The following is a 19,554-nucleotide window of genomic DNA, read 5'->3' as shown; positions in this document are numbered from 1 at the left end:
TTTATCGTGTACGTTTTTTTTCGTCGATGGCGTATGTAGTTGTATGAGTGACTTCACACATGGCACAGTATTCTGTATGCAGTAAAAACGCCATCGACGAAAAAAAACGTACACGATAAAACGGAACAGTAAAACGGAGACATGTGTGAACCGGCCGTAAGCTAAACTGTTTGTCCGTTTGATGGATTAGACAGTTTTGCTGAAAATAGATCGATATTGGTAAACTGTAGATATTGATACCCTTTCATAATATTTGATAGTTATTTTAATATACATTTTCCTTTTTTCAATGTTTCCAGTTTCCATGAAGGAATTCTTTTCCACTGAGCATAATATCGAGGGAAATAAAAGTTTCTTCTGTTGATTATTTTATGCTTACACTAGCTGGTGCCCGCGACTTCGTCTGCGCAGGTTTAGTATTTCGAACAATATGTTTACAAATTGTAGCCTATGTGTTATTCTGATGTATAAGCTATATTATTGTAAAGTTTCATTAAAATCCATTCAGTAGTTTTTGCGTGAAAGAGTAACAAACATCCATACATCCATACATACAAACTTTCGCGTTTATCTGAGGGCACGGCAGTGCCCCAGCCAAGACTCGAGCAAAGCGGGCACGGCCGTACCATCTTTTCTCGAAGCGTTTCGCGGCTATTTCAGTCCCCTGTATCTTCCATGTGAACAAAGCTAGGAGTTTAGGTTTTCGATGACCAAGAGTAAGTATTAGAACAAGCTCAGTCTCAAAATTACAAGACATTTGAATAAATAGTTTACCAGTTATGAGCGATCAAAGTTACACCATTTTGTCACTGACTCACTGACCGATCATCAAAAGTCTAAGGTACTTCTAGCAAACTTAGAACCTTCAAATTTGGCACCAAGGTAGGTTATTAGCTACATATAAAGGGAAAATTATAAAAACCTTAAAACTTAATAAAAAAATAGGAAACAAATTTATATTTGCGGTTTTTCAAGAACATTGTGTATGAATTTTGACTGCATTGATAACTTTGTTATTTATTTATGTACAAAATGTTACAATTTGTTTTATTGTTACGTAGGGGTATATTGTTATTATGTTTTAAATATACAACATATGAATAAAAAAGCTAGGTTTAAATGAAATGAATAATGATAAAATCTTTCATATTAATGCAGTGCGATAAACACTGCATGCTCGCTCGATAGATGGCGTTGTCCTGGTCTAAATCGCGCTATGGTTTCGTTACATAGCTTAGTATAAGTAGTACTTAAAAAAAATTAAATAATTTCATGTGATAGCGTCATCTACCTCTGAAATAAATCTCTTTTATTCTAAAAGCTATTCGATTAAAAAAATCGACAATTTCGAATTTTTTTAGGTTAAAAAAAATATTGTTTACGTGCTACTTTAGGTGTACATATTTAGTTTGTTATATATTTAGTTAGTTGCATGTAAGTTAATTTAATTTGTTATATACTTAGAGAAGAAAGAGACCTACAAAAAATAAATTAGATCCCACCAAAAACATTAAATGTAAAAAAAAGCCAATCCTCTACGCAATTCCTCCACCGTAAAAAGTTTTGAGATCGCATAGAAGCCAAGTCCTGTTCTACTTTATTTGTAATAATAAATCAATATTTTGTGACTATATCAATAGTTTTGTTCACATTACAATAATACTGTCTTGGCCATGAGCACAAGTTAAAAGTCGCTCCTTGAAATAATGTGCGTTGATAAATTCTATATGGACATGATTTTACGATTGGACTGATTATGGACTGATTGGAATTTGAGATCACCATGGACGAAACATGCGCCATAGTACATGTGCAGTTCATTGATGTTGGATGAAACTGACTGTCGGTCATTTAGTAACAATTGAATAAACTAAAAGTATTTAATTCTGTGATATTAAACTTCATGTTTGACTTTCACCTCTCCAAGATATGCTGTATTATATTTGCAGTTTATTGTGCTCATGGCCAAGACAGTATTATTGTAATGTGAACAAAACTATTGATATAGTCACAAAATATTGATTTATTATTACAAATAAAGTAGAACAGGACTTGGCTTCTATGCGATCTCAAAACTTTTTACGGTGGAGGAATTGCGTAGAGGATTGGCTTTTTTTTACATTTAATGTTTTTGGTGGGATAATATTAGTAGGATTATTGTCGGTGGTAACAAAAATCTTATACATGTACCTGTTATATTAGGTAGGTTAACAAAACAATGTCTATTTTTTTAATCTTTAATTTTACAATGTCATAAAAACTAGGTACCTAAATTCAATTTCTGCTTTGTTATGTCAGTAACATGTTTCAGGAATTAAACACAAAAACATAAAAATCTGTTGTGTTGAGAACACCGCTATTTTTCTGAGGTGCCGATTACCGATTCACCGATTCTGATGATACTATATGACTTTAAGCTTTTTGGAGGTAACAAAAATGACAAGAGAAGCAAAAGACAAAAACCTTTTTCCGAAAATCTATATTCTGGTTGCATTAATTGTAATTACCAATTTTTGGTAGTGACTAATATCGATATTATAAATATGTATCTTAACCCTAATCTACGCATAATAATAAAAAAAACAACTACCATTTTTTTACATTTAATTTTACATACAATATTTATTATTTAACTACACTATTTTAAACTGTAATTTCCCCGCTCAACATAGTATCAACGACCGCCCCAGGTATAGAACACAGGGAAGCAAAAAACCGTTTAGGCGGCGGCTTAAGTGCCAATTCTGAAGTTGCTTGCTTAAATCAAATTAGTATTTTTGGCAGTCATAAAAATGACTAGAGAAGCAAGCGGGAAATACCTCCATTTTTCCTTAAGTTCCTATTTTTAACCGATTTCCCAAAAAGGAGGAGGTTCTCAATTCGTCAGGATCTTTTTATTTTGATGCATATATTTTAAAGGTGCTAATCTCTATATACTGCTCAGGTATCTGTGGAGTGCAGGAGTGTAGCAGTGGACGTCCTATGGCTGAGATGATGATGATGATGATGAATCTCTATATATACAACATGTAACGTAATTAACGCACACCCTCAAATAATCATAATACATGCACTGAATTTTTAATATAACATGTATATGCATTGTTATTTACTAAATTAGTTATACCAATTTTTGGAGAACTTTTTGGTCATACTACTACGCACGCAAATATCGCGCCGCGCGCCGCTCGACTCGACACAACATAACGAAACTACGGAAAAAGCCGACAATACACGAAGTCTTATTACTTTGAGTTACGGTCTATTTGAATTTGTTTTGACTGTACAGGGTTAATATGACAATAATTTCCGTAGTTTTAATTATTTTTGGGATAAAAAATTACCTATATTAAAAATTATATAAATCGATTCAGTAAACGATTCTGAACAAACTAATTTCAGGATGTGCGTTAATTGAGTTACATGTTGTATAAGTCGCCAGCATACGGCCCAAATTCATCGACAAGATAAACGCCTGTTTTTTTAATTGCTGTCAATTTTGAAAATAGGTGGTAAAAAATCATAGGAAACAGTTGTTTTCTGATATCTAGGTAGCATAACAAAAAAACAACAGCCAGATTTTTCATATTTTATTTTATAATATTCATTAAACTATACTATTTTAAACTGTAATTTCTCCACTCAACATAGTATCAACTACAGCCCCAGGTATAGAACACAGGGACGCAAAAAATCGTTTAGGTGGCGGCGTAGGACAAGGACAAGGACACCTCTCTTTTTTCTTAGGTGCCAAATCTTGAGTCGTTTCTTCAGGTGCCGATTCTTCCGGAGGTTTCGGCTTTTTGACCTTTGGGGGTTCAGGCTTGGGCTCGGGCTTCGGGTCTGGTTTCACCTCTATTTGTCGGTAACGAGTTCTAAAACGTTGGGGAGGACATTCTGGTAGGTCTTCGTAGTCCTCGTATTCTGCAAGGGAGGAAAATGTTTTTAATACGTTAGTTATTTCGTTGGGTGCCTAGAGGTCGTGGCTAAAACAGCCGTAGGTATGGGTTGATTGATCATAAGGTACGCTTGGCGCATTACTCCGTGTTTCAGAAGGCACGATAAACTGTGAGTTTCGGCTGACATTTGAACATCTTAGGCAGCAGTTATGGGTAGTCAGGAGCCAGAAAATGTGATGAACAGTTTTATTATGCGGTATGGGGATGCCCTGGTAACTGGTTTTAGGAGGTCACATAGACAGTCACTCATTGATTATACACTGGTATTCAGCTGCAACTCTTTAGTTCAAAAGACGATCCCAACATAGTTAGGAAAAGGCTAGACAGATGATGATATAATATAGGCGGTAGTAGATGGTAAAGCTGACTTAAAATAACCGAAAGTAACTTCATTTGTCCGTCACGCTATCACAACAAAACTACTAAACCGTTTTACATACACAGATTATCTAAAGCCTGATAAAAGACACATACTACTTTTGAACCTTGGTGCAGGAAGTAATTCCCTAGTGTATCCTAGAGGCATATGTCTGCCAGGACCGCCGAACCTGAGGTCCCGGGTTCGATTCCCGGCTCGGTCGACATTTGTGTGATGAGCATGTTTGTTGGCCGTGGTCTGGGTGTTACAATATGTATTTATAAATATGTATACGTGTAGCTATATGTAGTTTATCAGTTGTGTAGCACCCATAACACAAGTTAATTAATAACTTACCATGGGGCTAACCGACCGTGTGTGAAAAGGTGTCCCGACATTATTTATTTATTTATTTATTTATATAAGAATACGTAAATCATTGCTTATAGATTTTTTAAACTATCCTTACCATAATACGTAGTTCTCCCTACAGCACTAGGTTTCCTTGGAGGCGGTGCGCCACCAAACGCCTTAGGAGCTGAAGCCGGGCAGAAAAATGGACACGGTACTGAGCAGTACGTGTTCACAGCGATGCCCATGTCCCAGGAGACTATGGACAAAGATCAGGGTTAAATATATCATCAGACTTTTATAGTCCCACGTGGGTCTGGTCTCCTCTTCAAATTTTTATTTCACATTTACTCAGTAATTGATGACCAATTATACAGATACTTACCAGGAATTGAACTACCTGAAAGGCTGGTGCTTTAACCTCTCGATTTTTTTCTAGCTACTTTTTTGTACATTTAACTATAAATACATTATGACCCCATCTAGCTCTACACACTTTTTTGACCCCGAATAGCTTCGGAATAAAGGCACGAGAATGATAATAAATAATATGTTTATTTTGTTAGTATAATGTTTTGTCGGTTTTGGGCTTGCTGAAAAAGGCTAAGTCAAAGCCACATGAATTGATTAATCGTAAAGTTAAGCGCGGTCGGCCCGTGGATGATTGACCATCTTGTTGTGATTAGTTCTCCCACATGTCAGAAGGCACAATAAACTGGTGGCTCCCAGCTATCTTTTCAACATTTTTGGCAGTCGCTACAGGTAGTCAGAAACGGTATCGGATTGGAATGATGGATGATGATGGAATTTTCAAACAGTGATATTTTTCGTTTTTTATGCTTACATACTAACTTTTATTCGCGGTTTTCTTGCGAAATATGTATGTAGAAGCATTCTTTTATGCTTACCAATATTATAGAGGTAAGTCATAAAGTCACTTAGTCTGTCGGTTGGGCTTTCACGGCAAAACGCCAAAGGCAGTCGCTCCTTGTGGCACACTTGTACTCAGCTGCATCCGGTTAGACTGGAAGCCGACCCCAACACAGTTGGGAAAAGGCTAGGCAGATGTTAAGATTAAACTTACCAATAAATATCAATAATAGAGTAACACTAAAACCCGCCATATTTAACATCTATTCATGGACTACATTATATTAAAGCAAGTTTATTACTTAAGGCCTTATCAATTTTATATTCCTCTAATAGTTATTACACATGCATTGAAAAGCCGACCTTATATCCCTAACTATAGAGTCTAAAATATCAATTTACTAATTGTTAATATTATATTTTCAATCGATACATTTGATTTGTAATTAAAAATCAACTTTGAATATGTTTTAGAAAAAAATGTGGTTTTATTTCACACTCATCATTAATGTTATTAAAATTTCGAGATGTGTGTTAGTGTGTCAGTTTTCAGCGTGTAATAATTTTTATGAAAATATTTTAGGTACAACCTAAGTGCTTAAGTCTGTTTGTCGTTCATCATCATCAGCCTATCGCAGTCCACTGCTGGACATAGGCCTCTCCAAGTGCACGCCACTGAGATCGATTTTCGCGTTCTCGCATCCAGCTCCTGCCAGCCGTCTTGCGCAAGTCATCACTCCACCGTGCCTGAGGACGTCCTACACTACGTTTGCCGAGGCGTGGTCTCCACTCTAGAACTCGTTTACCCCAACGGTTATCGGTTCTTCGGCTAATATGGCCAGCCCACTGCCACTTCAGCTTGCTGATTCGGTGGGCTATGTCGATGACCTTGGTTCTCTGACGGATTACCTCATTTCTGATGCGATCCCTCAGAGAAATGCCGAGCATAGCCCTTTCCATAGCCCGCTGAGCGACTTTAAAAAGTGAAGTCTGTTTGTCGATTTATTTTCTTAACTACTTCACTGTCCACGATGCAACTATTATGAGTTCAACAATCGATGTGTCACGTATGACTCATAAGAAAGTTACCCTCTTCCCGAGTAACATAGGCTATATTTTATCGCAGTAGTTCCCACGGGACGCGGGCGAAACCGTGGGTTAAGCAGCCAGTCATTAATTATTGATTTCAATATATTTTTTGACTCATCTAGGCTTGCTATAAATTAAAAAAAATGGTAGTAGAAAAAAAAATACGGACATATTCGCGGTGACAAAATGTTAATTACACATTATTTATAAATTAATCAGTTCTTCTCATGGTTTTATTGAAATCATTATACATATCGCTATAATATTTATATCAACTACATTTTTCACTTGGTTTTACCCAGATTTTGTAAGTTCACAGTTTAATAGATAGTCCACATGTGGAAATGCGGTGGGCGTGAAAATAAGTCAGTTTTCTTTAAAAAACTGTTGAATTTGAAAAAATATATAAAAATATGTCGCTTTGACAGAAAAGGGCCCGATATTTTACAAATACATTGAATTTTTATGCAGATATTCTCAGATCTATCTCTAAGCAAGATTTCTCATAGAGAATTTGTAAATTGACATCTTACCACGGATTTCTATAAACTACTTCTATCTATCCGTTGTTTTTAGATTAAAATGGGACATAATTTGTATAAGCAAAATAAATCAAATGATAGTTTGGTTATAGAAATCTACCCTTAGAACGTTCCATAGTATTCTAATGTCAATATCGTCCAGACGAAAGCCTTGTGACGTCACGATAAATCAAGATGGCTGCCTGTCAAGTTGACAAGACAAATAGTGTACACACTGATCTAGACAGGGCTATTGTAAATATTAGGTAAAAATAATTTGTTTATATTGTTGCTATGAGGCATATATTTAAATATGATGTGTACATGTGAACTGATAACATATAAACTTATAGGTTGACAAAATTTTAATCTTACTAATATTTTGAACGTGCAAGTAATATGTCTGTCTGGTTTCACTCCAAATTCGTTCTGAGTAGCCATACATCGATAAAAAGGCTATCTGAAACTGAAATAATTTTTCAAATCAGACTCGAGGTTGTAGCGCCTTTAAGCAAACCAACTCTAGCTTCATAATATTAGTATAGGTTACAAAAAACATAGGGTTTATGTGAAATAAATATAAAACAAACATTTGTGTTAATAATTTTATTTATACAAAGACATAGTACTAAACAAATAAAGCTTAAAATTATTTAGAAGTTCTTAATTTTTGACCCCAAAACAAAACTAATAGGTTCATAAACAATTTATAACTCATAATACAAGCATACAGTACTATAAATCAAGTCATAACTAGACCCCTAATTATTATACAAATCACTTTATGACCTCAACCAGATCAACAATTTTTTAAGACCCCAATAATCTCCAGACACTTTAATGACCCCAATTAGCTCTACACACACTTTTTTGACCCCAATTAGCTCTAAGTTGTGGTTTTATTTTGAAAATAATGGGCATATTCTATGTATCGTTCCTCGTCCCCCTCGCCCTGCATGTTGTCGCGCTACTTTTTTAGGAGATAACGCAAACGTTATGACATCTTCGCTAGTCATTTTGTTCTCCATTATAAACTTCCTAACTAAGATGATGTAGATGGCTGCATATTAACACTGGGTATATTGATTAATTTCGGAGGAAATCTGGGTACAAAATTATATTTAAAAAGCAGCTGCTTTTTATCCGTGTCCATACCTACACCCAGGCCTGATTTTGATGGCACTGGACATAGAAGGAATCCTGAAATTAATTTTGACAAATATTATGAGATTATTTCAAGAAATCAACTGGTCTAAGGCACAGACATCACCAACATCCTTGGCAGTCGTTACGGGTAGTCAGAAGTCAGTAAGTCTGACACAGTCATCAAGGGGTATTGGGTTTCCCGGGTAACTGGGTTGAGGAAGTCAGATAGGGCAGTCTCTCCTTGTGGCACACTGGTACTCAGCTGCATCCGGTTAGACTGAAAGCCGATCCCAACATAGTTGGAAAATACTACGGCTGTGGCCTCCTCTAACACAAAGTTTTTCTTCACTTCTAATCAGTCATTGGTGTCCAAGATACTTAGAAAGTACATACAATCTTAGAGAAGTTGCATTAGCACTTGCCTGACCTGCAATCGAACACACACTCATACTTGAGTGGTTGGTTCTTTATCCACTAGGCTCACGACTTAGTAAAAAAAGTTACATTTACGAACCTAATAATAAGATAAGAAATATCCGCAACGCCATTCGGACCAAACTGAAAGAATCTTTTTAATACCTTTTGATACATACAAAGGTTTTTTCAAAACATGCAACCACGGTCATTGCGCTTGCTTTGCTGAAATTAACCTTAAAATAAAGCAGGTAAGGTTTCAAATTTCCTTATCGACGGCTACACGATTAATTTCCGATTAAAAGTCAATATTTTCGTGATATGAGACATAAAATGTAATTTGTTTAAGAATCGAAGATTTGGAAATGATTATAGCCTAAGAGCCAGCGACTGGCAGACCCACCGTTACATTATAATCGCTGAAACTTTGTGTGCATCTATATTTTTTTTGACGACGCCTAAACTGATCAAATGACCCCTTCATCTGATGGTTACCAGCGGTGAGGGAGTGTCAGACTCTTACTGACTAAACACCGTCGTGTTCCGTCGTAGGCCTTTTATGTACCAGGGCCGCGGTAACTCATTCGAACTATCCCGCAGCCCCGTATTGTATCTACCTACCTTACAGTGGGTATGAATCAAAGACTTCTACGAAGTTGCACTGACGGTGGCTTTATATGCCAGCAATCGTTGATTTCGTACAGGAAAAAAGACCTAGAACATCAAAGTATGTTTAACTTTTTGATCATATCTTTTCTCCCGTAAGAAATGAATAATTGCTATGATAGAAAAATGACTGTACCTATTGGTAAAAGTATTGGTAAAAAATAAATAAGTTTTGAATTATGGGTATAATCTTTAATATACCTACAGGCAGATACGACTGTCTAAAAACATATTGAGGTAGGTGAAGTTTTTAAATAATTTCCAAAGCCACCGTCAGTCAAACTTCGTAGTAGTCTATCTTTCATACCCACTGTAAGGCAGATGCACACACAAAGTTTCAGCCTTTATAAAATAACTAAGGTCTAGAAGTCGCTGGCTCTTGATCTAAAAAGAAAATCAACAACTTTTTGAACAAGGTTAACCGACTTAAAAAAAGAGGTTCTCACTTTTTATTGTACGTATGTTCTACGACTGTTTACTTAGAAACTTGTATAGGGGTACCTAGTTTTTTGTGCAGTTGACAGCTGTTAGTTTTCAAGGGAAAATAGACAGGTCAGACTGTACGTGAAATTTCTGACGTTCTGAAGTTTAAGTTTTTACTTATATTTTCTTTTTTTTTTTAGTAAACTTAGACCTAAATGGACTCTCTTTTTAAATACTGACAATTAAGTCTGAATTTTGTCTATTTTCAGGTACGTTTTGGAAAAAATATAAATTGGTAAGTTAAGGCGAGGAATTGGTCAACAATAATTCCATAACCGGCACGCGCATCTAAGGCGCCAAAAGGGGTCGGAGCGTCAGCGGGGCGAGGATAACAATACGCGCGCTAGCTTATAACTAAAAGTCGTAAGCGACAAAATGGTTTTGTAATTTTATTATTTAGAAATGATAATTTGATAAAAATTCCTTCTACAATTTTAAAGAGTATGTACATACTCAACTACTAAAAAAGTTAAGAGGCTTAAATCGGTCTGTATGCCCATAATATGTGAATCTCTTTTTAAAAAGAGGTATGTTTGATATATTTTTCTCTGTTATAAAAGTTACCTAATCATGTTTCTACGTCTAACAAAATAAGGTTTATATCATGAACTTTCAGGTAACCAAGTTGTATTTTGATCCGTTTTGTATTTACTGAGAAAAATTGAAATCCTTGGCGCCAAAAAATCCAATTCGTCCTCTTAAGCAATATAAGTTACTAGTACTCCGGTACATACTTCGCTACGTAAATCTGAATCGACTTGATTTTGTGCAAACTTCACATAAACCATCTATTATTTATTTTTCATTCATCTTATTTATTTTTATAAACATATTCTTGCTGTAAATATATTTAGGTTGTTACAAGTGCATTTAAGTCATATTTTTTCGGCAAAAAATTATAATTTATATTAAGATGTTCATTTAAGTAGGGAAGTATTTGGCTTAAATAATAATTTGAATACACCCATGTGATTACTTGTCATGAGGAACGAGAAAGAAAAAAAAGGAATGAAAAAAAAAGAAATTGCAAGGGTAGTTTAAACAATGACTTACCATTTTCTGTCTAAACAACTTACCATATCGCAAAATCTTTTAAAACTGAAAATTACACCTTCAAAGCCACTAATACTTATACTAAAACCTTTAATTTACCATTATTTATAAAACACAATTCTAATTAACACTTTCAAATAAAAAAAAAACTCAAAATATTATTTAAAAGACAAATTGTTTCGTGAAACTATTGAACCGTGTTAGATGATTTCCCAAATATACTTTAATTAATTCTTTTGGTATAAAAAGTGACATTTTCCAAGTTTTTGACACAGACTGTCGAAAGCATAATATGGCATCAAAGGCTTTAGTACTATCTGGTAAGTAAAGATTTAATTTTAATAACTATTTTAATTTAATTTTCCTATAATTTTTATATTTCATCATCTGCGGAGCCTTTACCCAACTATGTTGGGGTCAGCTTCCAGTCTTATTGGATACCTACATAGATTGCCTATCTGACCTCCTCAACCCAGTTACCCAGGCAACTCAAAACTCCTAGGTAATACTGGTCCCGGCTGTCATTGAACATCTTTGGCCGTCTTTACGGGTAGAAGCCAGTAAGTCTGACGACCAGTCTTACCAAAGGGTTGCCCGGGTAACTGGGTTGAGGAGCTCAGATCGCTCCTTCTGGCACACTGTAACTCAGTTGCACCCGGTTAGACTGGAAGCCGACGAAAGGCTGGGGAGATGATAAGAGTTCATTTCATAATTTATAATTGTTTTTTTCAGCGCTCTTGTGTGTCGCTCGCTGTAACCCTCTTGGGCTCGGCGGCACCACGGTTTGTGAGTCCACTGGTAATTACTTACCCGGGCTCGGCGCAACAGTCTGTGAAGGGTCCCTCGGGCTAGGAGGCCTCGGATATCTCGGCGGCCTCGGCGGCTTAGGCGGCTTAGGCCTTGGCCTCGGCGGTTTGGGCACTGGCACCGTTTGCGAATCCGTGCCTAATTATGGTTGGGCTGGTTTGGGAGGCCTAGGTGGGCTTGGTGCCATCGGAGGAATAGGCCTCGGCGGCTTAGGTCAAACTACAGTCTGCGAATCTACTCCTAATATTGGATATGGACCCCTACTTGGCGGCATAGGAGGGATTGGCGGCATCGGCTTAGGAGGCCTAGGCAGTGCGACTGTATGCGAATCTGTACCCAATTTCGGACTCGGGAGAATTGGCCTCGGTGGATTATCTGGCCTTGGCGGTATAGGCTATGGAGGTGTAGGCACAGTATGCGAATCGGTCCCTAACTTACCCTTCGGTTACGGCCTTGGCGGCCTAGGTTATGGAGGCGTGGGCACTGTTTGCGAGTCAGTCCCTAACTTACCCTTCGGTTACGGCCTTGGCGGCCTAGGTTATGGAGGCGTGGGCACTGTTTGCGAGTCAGTCCCTAACTTACCTTTTGGATACGGCCTCGGCGGTATAGGTTTGGGCGGAGTGGGTACTGTCTGCGAATCAGTTCCTAACTTACCTTTTGGATACGGCCTTGGCGGTTTAGGTTTAGGCGGAGTCGGCACTGTCTGCGAATCAGTTAATAACTTACCCTTCGGTTACGGCCTTGGCGGTTTAGGCGGCATAGGAGGTATAGGCCTTAACGGATTAGGCGGGTATGGCGGCTTTGCCGGTATAGGAGGACTAGGCAGTACGAGTGTATGCGAATCTGTCCCCAATTATTTGGGAGGATACGGGGGCCTAGGTCTAGGCGGTTTCGGAGGGGGAATAGGAGGCCTTGGTCTTGGCTTAAACGGCTTAGGCTACGGTGTGGTAGGCCGCCCTTTTTTATAAACAGCAGTACGTCGTCGGCTAATCATTGTAGTAACTTCGAAATGATTGGTTTTCACCCGAAGATCTCTACACAATCTTCTTCCAGTTATAATAACCATGCTCAAATTATGACCTACTGATTTATATTTAAATTGAAACTGGCATTACAAAAAAAAAACTTCAGATATATTTTTTTGATACTCGTCCCATCACAGTTTTTTTTTTCGAAATTTTTCTCTTTTTATTTTCTTTTTTAAATTGACAGAATAAAAATTTGTGTTGTTAATTTTTTTCATACTTAAACAGATCTCACTAGTGTGTCAAAAATATGTCTGGATTGAAAAAAAAATGTGTATTTTTCAAAATTTGGTTCTGATATAATATAAAAATTGTATTTATGTATGTATCTATTTCTCATTGGCAAATAAAAAGTATGTATTTGATTTGTTTGTTTAATTTTAAATGTAATTTTACTTCCTATTTTATTTGGACTACTTTCGATCCTTTTTGTTCATCATTTTGCGAGCTTTTTCCCAAACAATATTGGTCGGCTTTCACTCTAACTGGATACAGCTAGTACCAGTGAGCTACATGGAGCGACTGCCTATCTGACCTCCTCAAACCGGATACCCAGGAAACCTAATACCCTTAAAACTGGTTATCAGACTTTTTGGCTGCTGACTGCCAAAGATGTTCAAACGACAGCCGGGACCCACAGGTGTCCAAGGTCCACAGGTGTCCAAGGTCCACAGGTGTCCAAGAAATACTTAGAAAGTCCATACACATTCACTTTTTCGTTCACATCTAACCGACGAAACGTTATGCGTAATATGCATAGATGTTGACATTCGGCGGCTGACAGTCAGTTTGGTTTGAACGAAGCCTTAAGCTTTGGTTTCCTAGGAAAGCGGTGCCGTCATATAGCGGCCGTAATACAGCGGTGAATTACGTCACCAGAACGTTGTCTATGTAAACAAAATGTGGCGGTTTCCTAGAGAGCGGTAACTGACGCCGTAACTTCAAAAAGCGGTGCCGCCATTTGCATGACGGCCGTCTTGACGGTGTCAGATAGTTTGGTGAACGTTTTATTGAAAGCGGTGAAACTTTTTTAATACGTATTTGTGTTTTTTTTTCGGAACAACGTCAAAAATTTGTTACAACTCTTGGAGCAGCGAGGACGACGAAATTTTAATAGATTTCGTTTCGTAACCACGAAGCAATATATAATATAAAAAGTAAAGATTATAGAAAAAGTCAACTAAAACAGAATTGGTGTCGTGAAATTTGAGAAAAATAAAACAGGTTAGTAAGTATGATACAACTAACAAAAAGTTTATGACGGTGTGTTAAAACGGCCGTGGAACTTTCCACATGTCATCACCGTAAAGACGGCCGTCTATTTGCGTCCGTAATATGACGGTCGCTATATGACGGCACCGCTTTCCTAGGAAACCCAAGCTTTAGAGTAGAGTTTGCATATGCAAGGGTCCTATACTTAGGACTATAGAAAGAAAACAAAAAGTAATAATTGCTCAAATTACCCGTACTTTATTTCGAACGCTCATTCATTTACAAATGTATACTTAATCATATTTTATATTATATAAATATATACATAAATCTACATATATTTTTTATTTAGAGGCCACAGAGGCACGGTGGGGGTGGACAGGGGTTAGGGCAATTGCAGGGGCAAGGTGGGGGCGGTGGGGTTGGTGATGGCCCACATGGGCAAGGTGGTGGGGGCCCACATGGGCAAGGCGATGGCAAGATGGCATCGTTCTGTGCACCCGTAGCTCTGCATATAGTTGCCGCCCCCAAAGTCCTGAATACTTGGGGAGGGTTGGGGCGGAAGCAAATGGTTGGGGGTGCAGGCACGACGATCTTGGGTGGTCTGACTACCAACGCGTCGGGTACTGGTGGCTGGACTGGGGGTGGTTGTACCTGGGGGCAGATTGGGGTTGTTATATCAAAAATGTGATCTTTATTATTTGGTAGCATTCTTTATATAATGTTGTCTTCATTTATTCATTAGATGGAAAAAATGTGTTTGAAATCTGGTTTAGAATCTCTGTCGTCATAGTTTGCGATTTTTCTGACAGTTTAGAAAATTTTGGCTTCTACAAATCCCAGTTTTTACTGTAGTACCTACTCCCACACAAGTCCCAAAACGAATTTTACTTTTCGTCCTCCCGTAAAAAGTGGCAAAATTATAATTTGTATGTAGCTTTACCGTGGAAGCGCGACAGATAGAGTCACATTCGTATATTTGTAACATCAGGGTTAACTTACCCTAATCGGGGCTGGTCTGGGCACAGGCACAGGTGGAGGTCTGACGATCAGTGGCGGCGGGGTTGGTGGGTTCACTGGGGGCACTCTCACGTAGAACGGCGGTGGGGTTGGTGGCTGTACTGGGGGCGGTCGCACTGTTATCGGCGCTGGGGTTGGTGGCTGGACTGGGGCGGGTTTCACCCATATTGCGGGTGGTGTCGGCAGCCTGATCTCACCAGGACGAACCACGATCGGGGGTGGTGTTGGGAACCTGATTTGTCCTGGCCTGATGAGGATGGAACCTGTAATACAGAAGCAATATTAGAAAGGAAGAAAGGAAATACATTTATATACTAGCAAATTACACGTAGATAGAAATAGAGGGAAGTAACTTCCTTGACATTTGACACCATTGTCATGGCTATTTAACCATACGATTCGATTGATCATAAAATTTAGCAACGCTTAGCGCGTTCCGAGAGTGACCATCTTGGCATGACGAGTTCCTCCGTGTTTCGGAAGGCGCGTTTTATAAGGTGGATCACGGCTGTCATATAACATCCTTGGCAGTCGTTACCGGTAGTCAGAAGCCAGACAGTCTTGACCAATCTTGCCAGACACTACCGGGTTGCCCGGGTAACTGGGTTGAGGAGATCAGATAGGTAGTTCTTCCTATGGCACACTGGTACTCAGCTGCAGCCGGTTAGACTGGAAGCCAATCCCGACATAGTTGGGACTTTTTCCCGACAATGTTGGGCTCGGGAGATGATGACTAATTCATGAGCTCAAACCAACTACCAGCCTACTTTGGTACTATGGTACTATCAATAGGGAAAAGGCTAGGCTGATTGTTGTCAGATGTTGTCTTACCCGTAGGCGCCTGACCATACACATAGTTAACGGGTGGCTCGCACGGATTACAGGGTCCAATCTGCTGGGCCGGTTGGGCGGCCTCACAGGGAGTGGGGGCTGGTTGGGGCTGGCATGGGCATGGGCAAGGGAACTGCGGTTCCGGTTGCGCTAGAGGCTGCCCCAAAGCGATGCCCAGGAAAAGAACTGTGGACAAAAGATGAAGGAATGTAGTCACAATATTTTAGTGTCAGACACACAAATTTATACATTAATTCAAAGAGACCTAAATCTCTATTTACATAAAATGGAACTTAAAACTAATAAAGGGCATCGAAAAATTGGTTCTCCTCGCTGTCACCCGGCATTGCCCAATAGGCTGACAGCATTGCCATGTGGGAAAATAGTTAGGTGAAGACGTAAGCGGTTTCACTCACTTCCTCGGAAAAGTTCAGTTCGTACCGGGATAAAATATAGCCTATGTTACTCAGGAATAGCACCTTTCCAACGGTGAAATATTTATTTAAATCTTTTCAGTATTTTTGCATCGTTTTAGGTACCAACAGATGAAAAATGTTTCTTCTGTATTACATATTTCAGAAGAAATTGCTAGGTTTTTTCCTGTGGTGTTACTTGTGTCCTGTAGGAGCTACTCTGAGCACACGAATAAAAAGTAGCATATTGCCTGTCTCGATAAATGGGCTATGTAATACTGAAAGAACTTCACAAATTCGCTCAGTGGCCTTGTAATTGGCGCGTTCACGCGAACTTTTCAGCCTTTTAACATTAATTAAGATGCATTGTGTTTTAAAGAGATGTTGACCTATATATTTGATGAATATACAAATCAAATTCTACTTTTATATCGAAAATAAGTAATAAATAGATATATAAGTAATAAATAGTTACCCGATAACCATATGACTTTGCCCTTCGCCATTTTTCGATCGTCTGATGAAAATTAACAAGAAAAATTGGCTTTTATACTCTCTGAAATCCGCCATTTGCAATATTCACTGTCACTCAATATTCAACCTTATTGATAGGACTTAAGTATGAAAATTCAATTGACAATTTATTCCAACATGATCTTCAAATATTTTTTTAATGTTTAAAAATGGTAGGTAAAGATTATTACCAAAATATCAAATAATTTAGACACGCAACACTGAAAATGGGTAACGGTTTTGGTTTTTGAAAATTTTGTTATTTTTTAAATACTTAAGTTTATTTCTTTTCAATTTCTTTTGCTTTATGATAGTTTATGGTTTTGACTATTAAGATAAAATAGTTATATGTTTGATTTTTTGCTAATATGTGCGTGAAAGAGTACGTTGCTAACAGGTTGATCGATCATAAGGTTAAACAACGCTTGGCATGACGAGTAACTTTGAACATCTTTGACAGTAGTTATCTACGGGTTGTCAAAAGCCAGAATGTTTGACAATCATAGGTAATTATAGAGGCGTGTCGAGTGCCCGGGTAACTGGGTTGAGGAGGTCAAAATAGGTTAGTCTGGTAGCCGGCCCCAACTTAGTTGGGGACGGCTGGGGCAGATGATGATGTGCTTGTAAGAAATACAACTTTAAAATAAACTTAGCTTATAGATGCTTAGACCTACATCTAATTTGAATCTTCATAATTATGTAGGTAATAGGTAGGTATGTTCTAGCTTTTTCAATGTTTGGAAGTAGGTACTTCCTATATCAGATTATCAATACATACCTATGTGTGTAATCTGATATAACTTAGCACCGTTATTCAAAAAGGAATGAAAACCGTCTCTTGTGAATGTGACTGTTAAGCTTTCATACCAAAACTATTGAACCGATACAAATGTTAGGTACACAGATATTCTAGAGCAGTGGTTCTTAACCTTTTTGTCATGAGGGACCACTTTACCAAAAGTTTGTCTTGCCGGGGACCACCCCATTGGTTTGCCTAAATTGAGGGTTCTTTGATAAAGAATACAAGCAAGCACACTTTATAATTAGCACTCATTTCTTTATTATTTAGCAAAAAACTAAAAGCTACAGATTTTAATGTAATGAGATATTTGTGACTGCATTCTCTTTACTAACTTCTGAGTTCTTGGATCAGTACCACTTACAAATGCGCGAGCGAAGCGAGCGCGAAATTTTTTTCGGACTCGTACGGACGTAAAATGTATCCCAAACATACCTACTTATAACTTTTTGTTTGTTGAAAAATGCAAAAACGAGGGCATATAGTTGCTGAATACGCGAGTGAAGCGAGCGGGAAATTTTAATTATTACACGCTTTTTATTAGCTTCACCTGTATGTTTTTTTTACACGCTTTTTATTAGCTTCACCTGTATGTTTGTATGTTTGTATGTTTGTAGGTTTGTAACCGACTTCTTTGGGCGCGATTTTGACCCACTTTAAATGGCCAGATTTCGTTCAAACTTTGTAGATTTATTGAGGACCGATGACAATACACTAATTTGATAAAATTATTCCATTTTTAACCGACTTCCCAAAAAGGAGGAGGTTACACATACACATCGATTACTCCGAGGTTTATAGACCGATCTACGTGATTCTTTTTTTGTTCGACTCGGAATAGCTGCCAGTTGGTCCCATAGTCATCAGGTCAGGATCTGATGATGGAAACCCTGAGAAATCGAGGGCAACCTTCGAAAGTTGTAGGCATATATAGGGTAAAAACTTGACACTCAGGTGTACGCCTAAAAGCACTATTCAACTGTGAAGATTTGGAGCTGACTTGATGATGGAGACCAGAGAGGGTCCAGGGAACTCGACAACTGAATATGTAAACTACCTCGTGTTTGGGCTTAAATTATTTGTATTGACAAGACCTTTGCAACAGTGAAGGTTTGGAGCTGACCTGATGATGGAGACCAGAGAAAGTCGAGGGAACTCGACAACTGAATATGTAAACCTCGTGTTTGGGCTTAAATTATTTGTATTGACAAAACCTATGCAACAGTGAAGGTTGGGAGCTGACCTGATGATGGAGACCAGAGAAAGTCGAGGGAACTCGACAACTGAGTAAATAAACAAATAAACTGAATATGTAAAATACCTCGTTTGGACTTATATTCTTTGTATTGATGAGAACTTCCCACTTGTATGGATAGTGACAACTATTCGTAATATCACCCGTGTCGTCACGTCACGCACCAAATCCTCAACCATCAAGAGACCAACATCCAAAATATGTTTTTGTAAGACTTTAATATACCAGCTTAGAACAGTGCACAGATGAAGTTTTATTTGTCATCACCCCATCTTGTGTACTAGTAGGTCAGCAGATCACCTAGTAGCTTAGCTAGGAAACAACAGTCGATAAGGCAGGACTCGTTGTTAATTTTTATTTCCAATAATTATCTTTAGCCGTTTTCTCTAATATTGTCAAATTTTTGTATACTAAAGAGAATTTTAATGCTACAAAACAAATAATAGTTTAAAAAAAACTAAATCTACTTTAAAAAAAAAAAACAAACTAAAAAACAGAAAATGCAAAATATCTTGATTCCTTTAACTAACAAGGCTATAATACTAAAAATAGTTGCCAAAATAAGGCGAAAAATTTTTTTCGATCGTAAAGCACTCTCTGATGCTTCGCATCACGAGTCCTGCAATAGTTTAAAATTAAAAAGCTATTATAAATAATCCAAACTAAAAAGTAGAAAATAAATAATAGTTTAAAAAAAACTAAAAAACACGCTTTTTATAGAAAACCGAACTAAAAAATAGCAAATAAATTTTAATGAATTTAAATTAAG

The 19,554-nt window shown here is 37.7% G+C and overlaps 3 protein-coding genes across 3 annotated transcripts in view; 2 read left to right on the top strand and 1 right to left on the bottom strand.

Moving 5' to 3' along the window:
• The window catches only part of LOC124644614 (igLON family member 5-like), a 114,364-nt gene that overhangs the window by 41,868 nt on the left and 52,942 nt on the right, over positions 1-19,554 (top strand). The window lies entirely within an intron of this gene.
• On the top strand, positions 10,758-12,814 carry LOC124644615 (spidroin-1-like). Its single transcript, XM_047184103.1, has 2 exons — positions 10,758-11,230; positions 11,643-12,814. The coding sequence occupies exons 1-2, from the start codon at positions 11,203-11,205 to the stop codon at positions 12,683-12,685; spliced, it is 1,071 nt and encodes a 356-aa protein (XP_047040059.1). The 5' UTR covers positions 10,758-11,202; the 3' UTR covers positions 12,686-12,814.
• Positions 14,303-16,725, bottom strand: LOC124644617 (leucine-rich repeat extensin-like protein 3). Its single transcript, XM_047184105.1, has 4 exons — positions 16,694-16,725; positions 15,806-15,991; positions 14,957-15,237; positions 14,303-14,608 (listed from the first exon to the last, which is right to left on the bottom strand). Exons 1-4 carry the CDS (start codon positions 16,722-16,724, stop codon positions 14,303-14,305), a joined length of 804 nt encoding a protein of 267 aa, XP_047040061.1. The 5' UTR covers position 16,725.

Source organism: Helicoverpa zea, chromosome 30 (genome assembly GCF_022581195.2).
Source record: "Helicoverpa zea isolate HzStark_Cry1AcR chromosome 30, ilHelZeax1.1, whole genome shotgun sequence".
Classification (NCBI taxonomy): domain Eukaryota; kingdom Metazoa; phylum Arthropoda; class Insecta; order Lepidoptera; family Noctuidae; genus Helicoverpa; species Helicoverpa zea.
This window is presented reverse-complemented; position numbering and strand designations above follow the sequence as displayed.

Coding starts and splice junctions, on each gene's coding strand:
- LOC124644615 (XM_047184103.1), top strand. CDS start 11,203: ATGGCATCAAAGGCTTTAGTACTATCTG. Junction 11,231..11,642: donor AAAGGCTTTAGTACTATCTG/GTAAGTAAAGAT, acceptor TGTTTTTTTCAG/CGCTCTTGTGTGTCGCTCGC.
- LOC124644617 (XM_047184105.1), bottom strand. CDS start 16,724: ATGGCGAAGGGCAAAGTCATATGGTTATCGG. Junction 15,992..16,693: donor CAAAGTCATATGGTTATCGG/GTAACTATTTAT, acceptor TTTTGTCCACAG/TTCTTTTCCTGGGCATCGCT. Junction 15,238..15,805: donor GTATGGTCAGGCGCCTACGG/GTAAGACAACAT, acceptor TCTGTATTACAG/GTTCCATCCTCATCAGGCCA.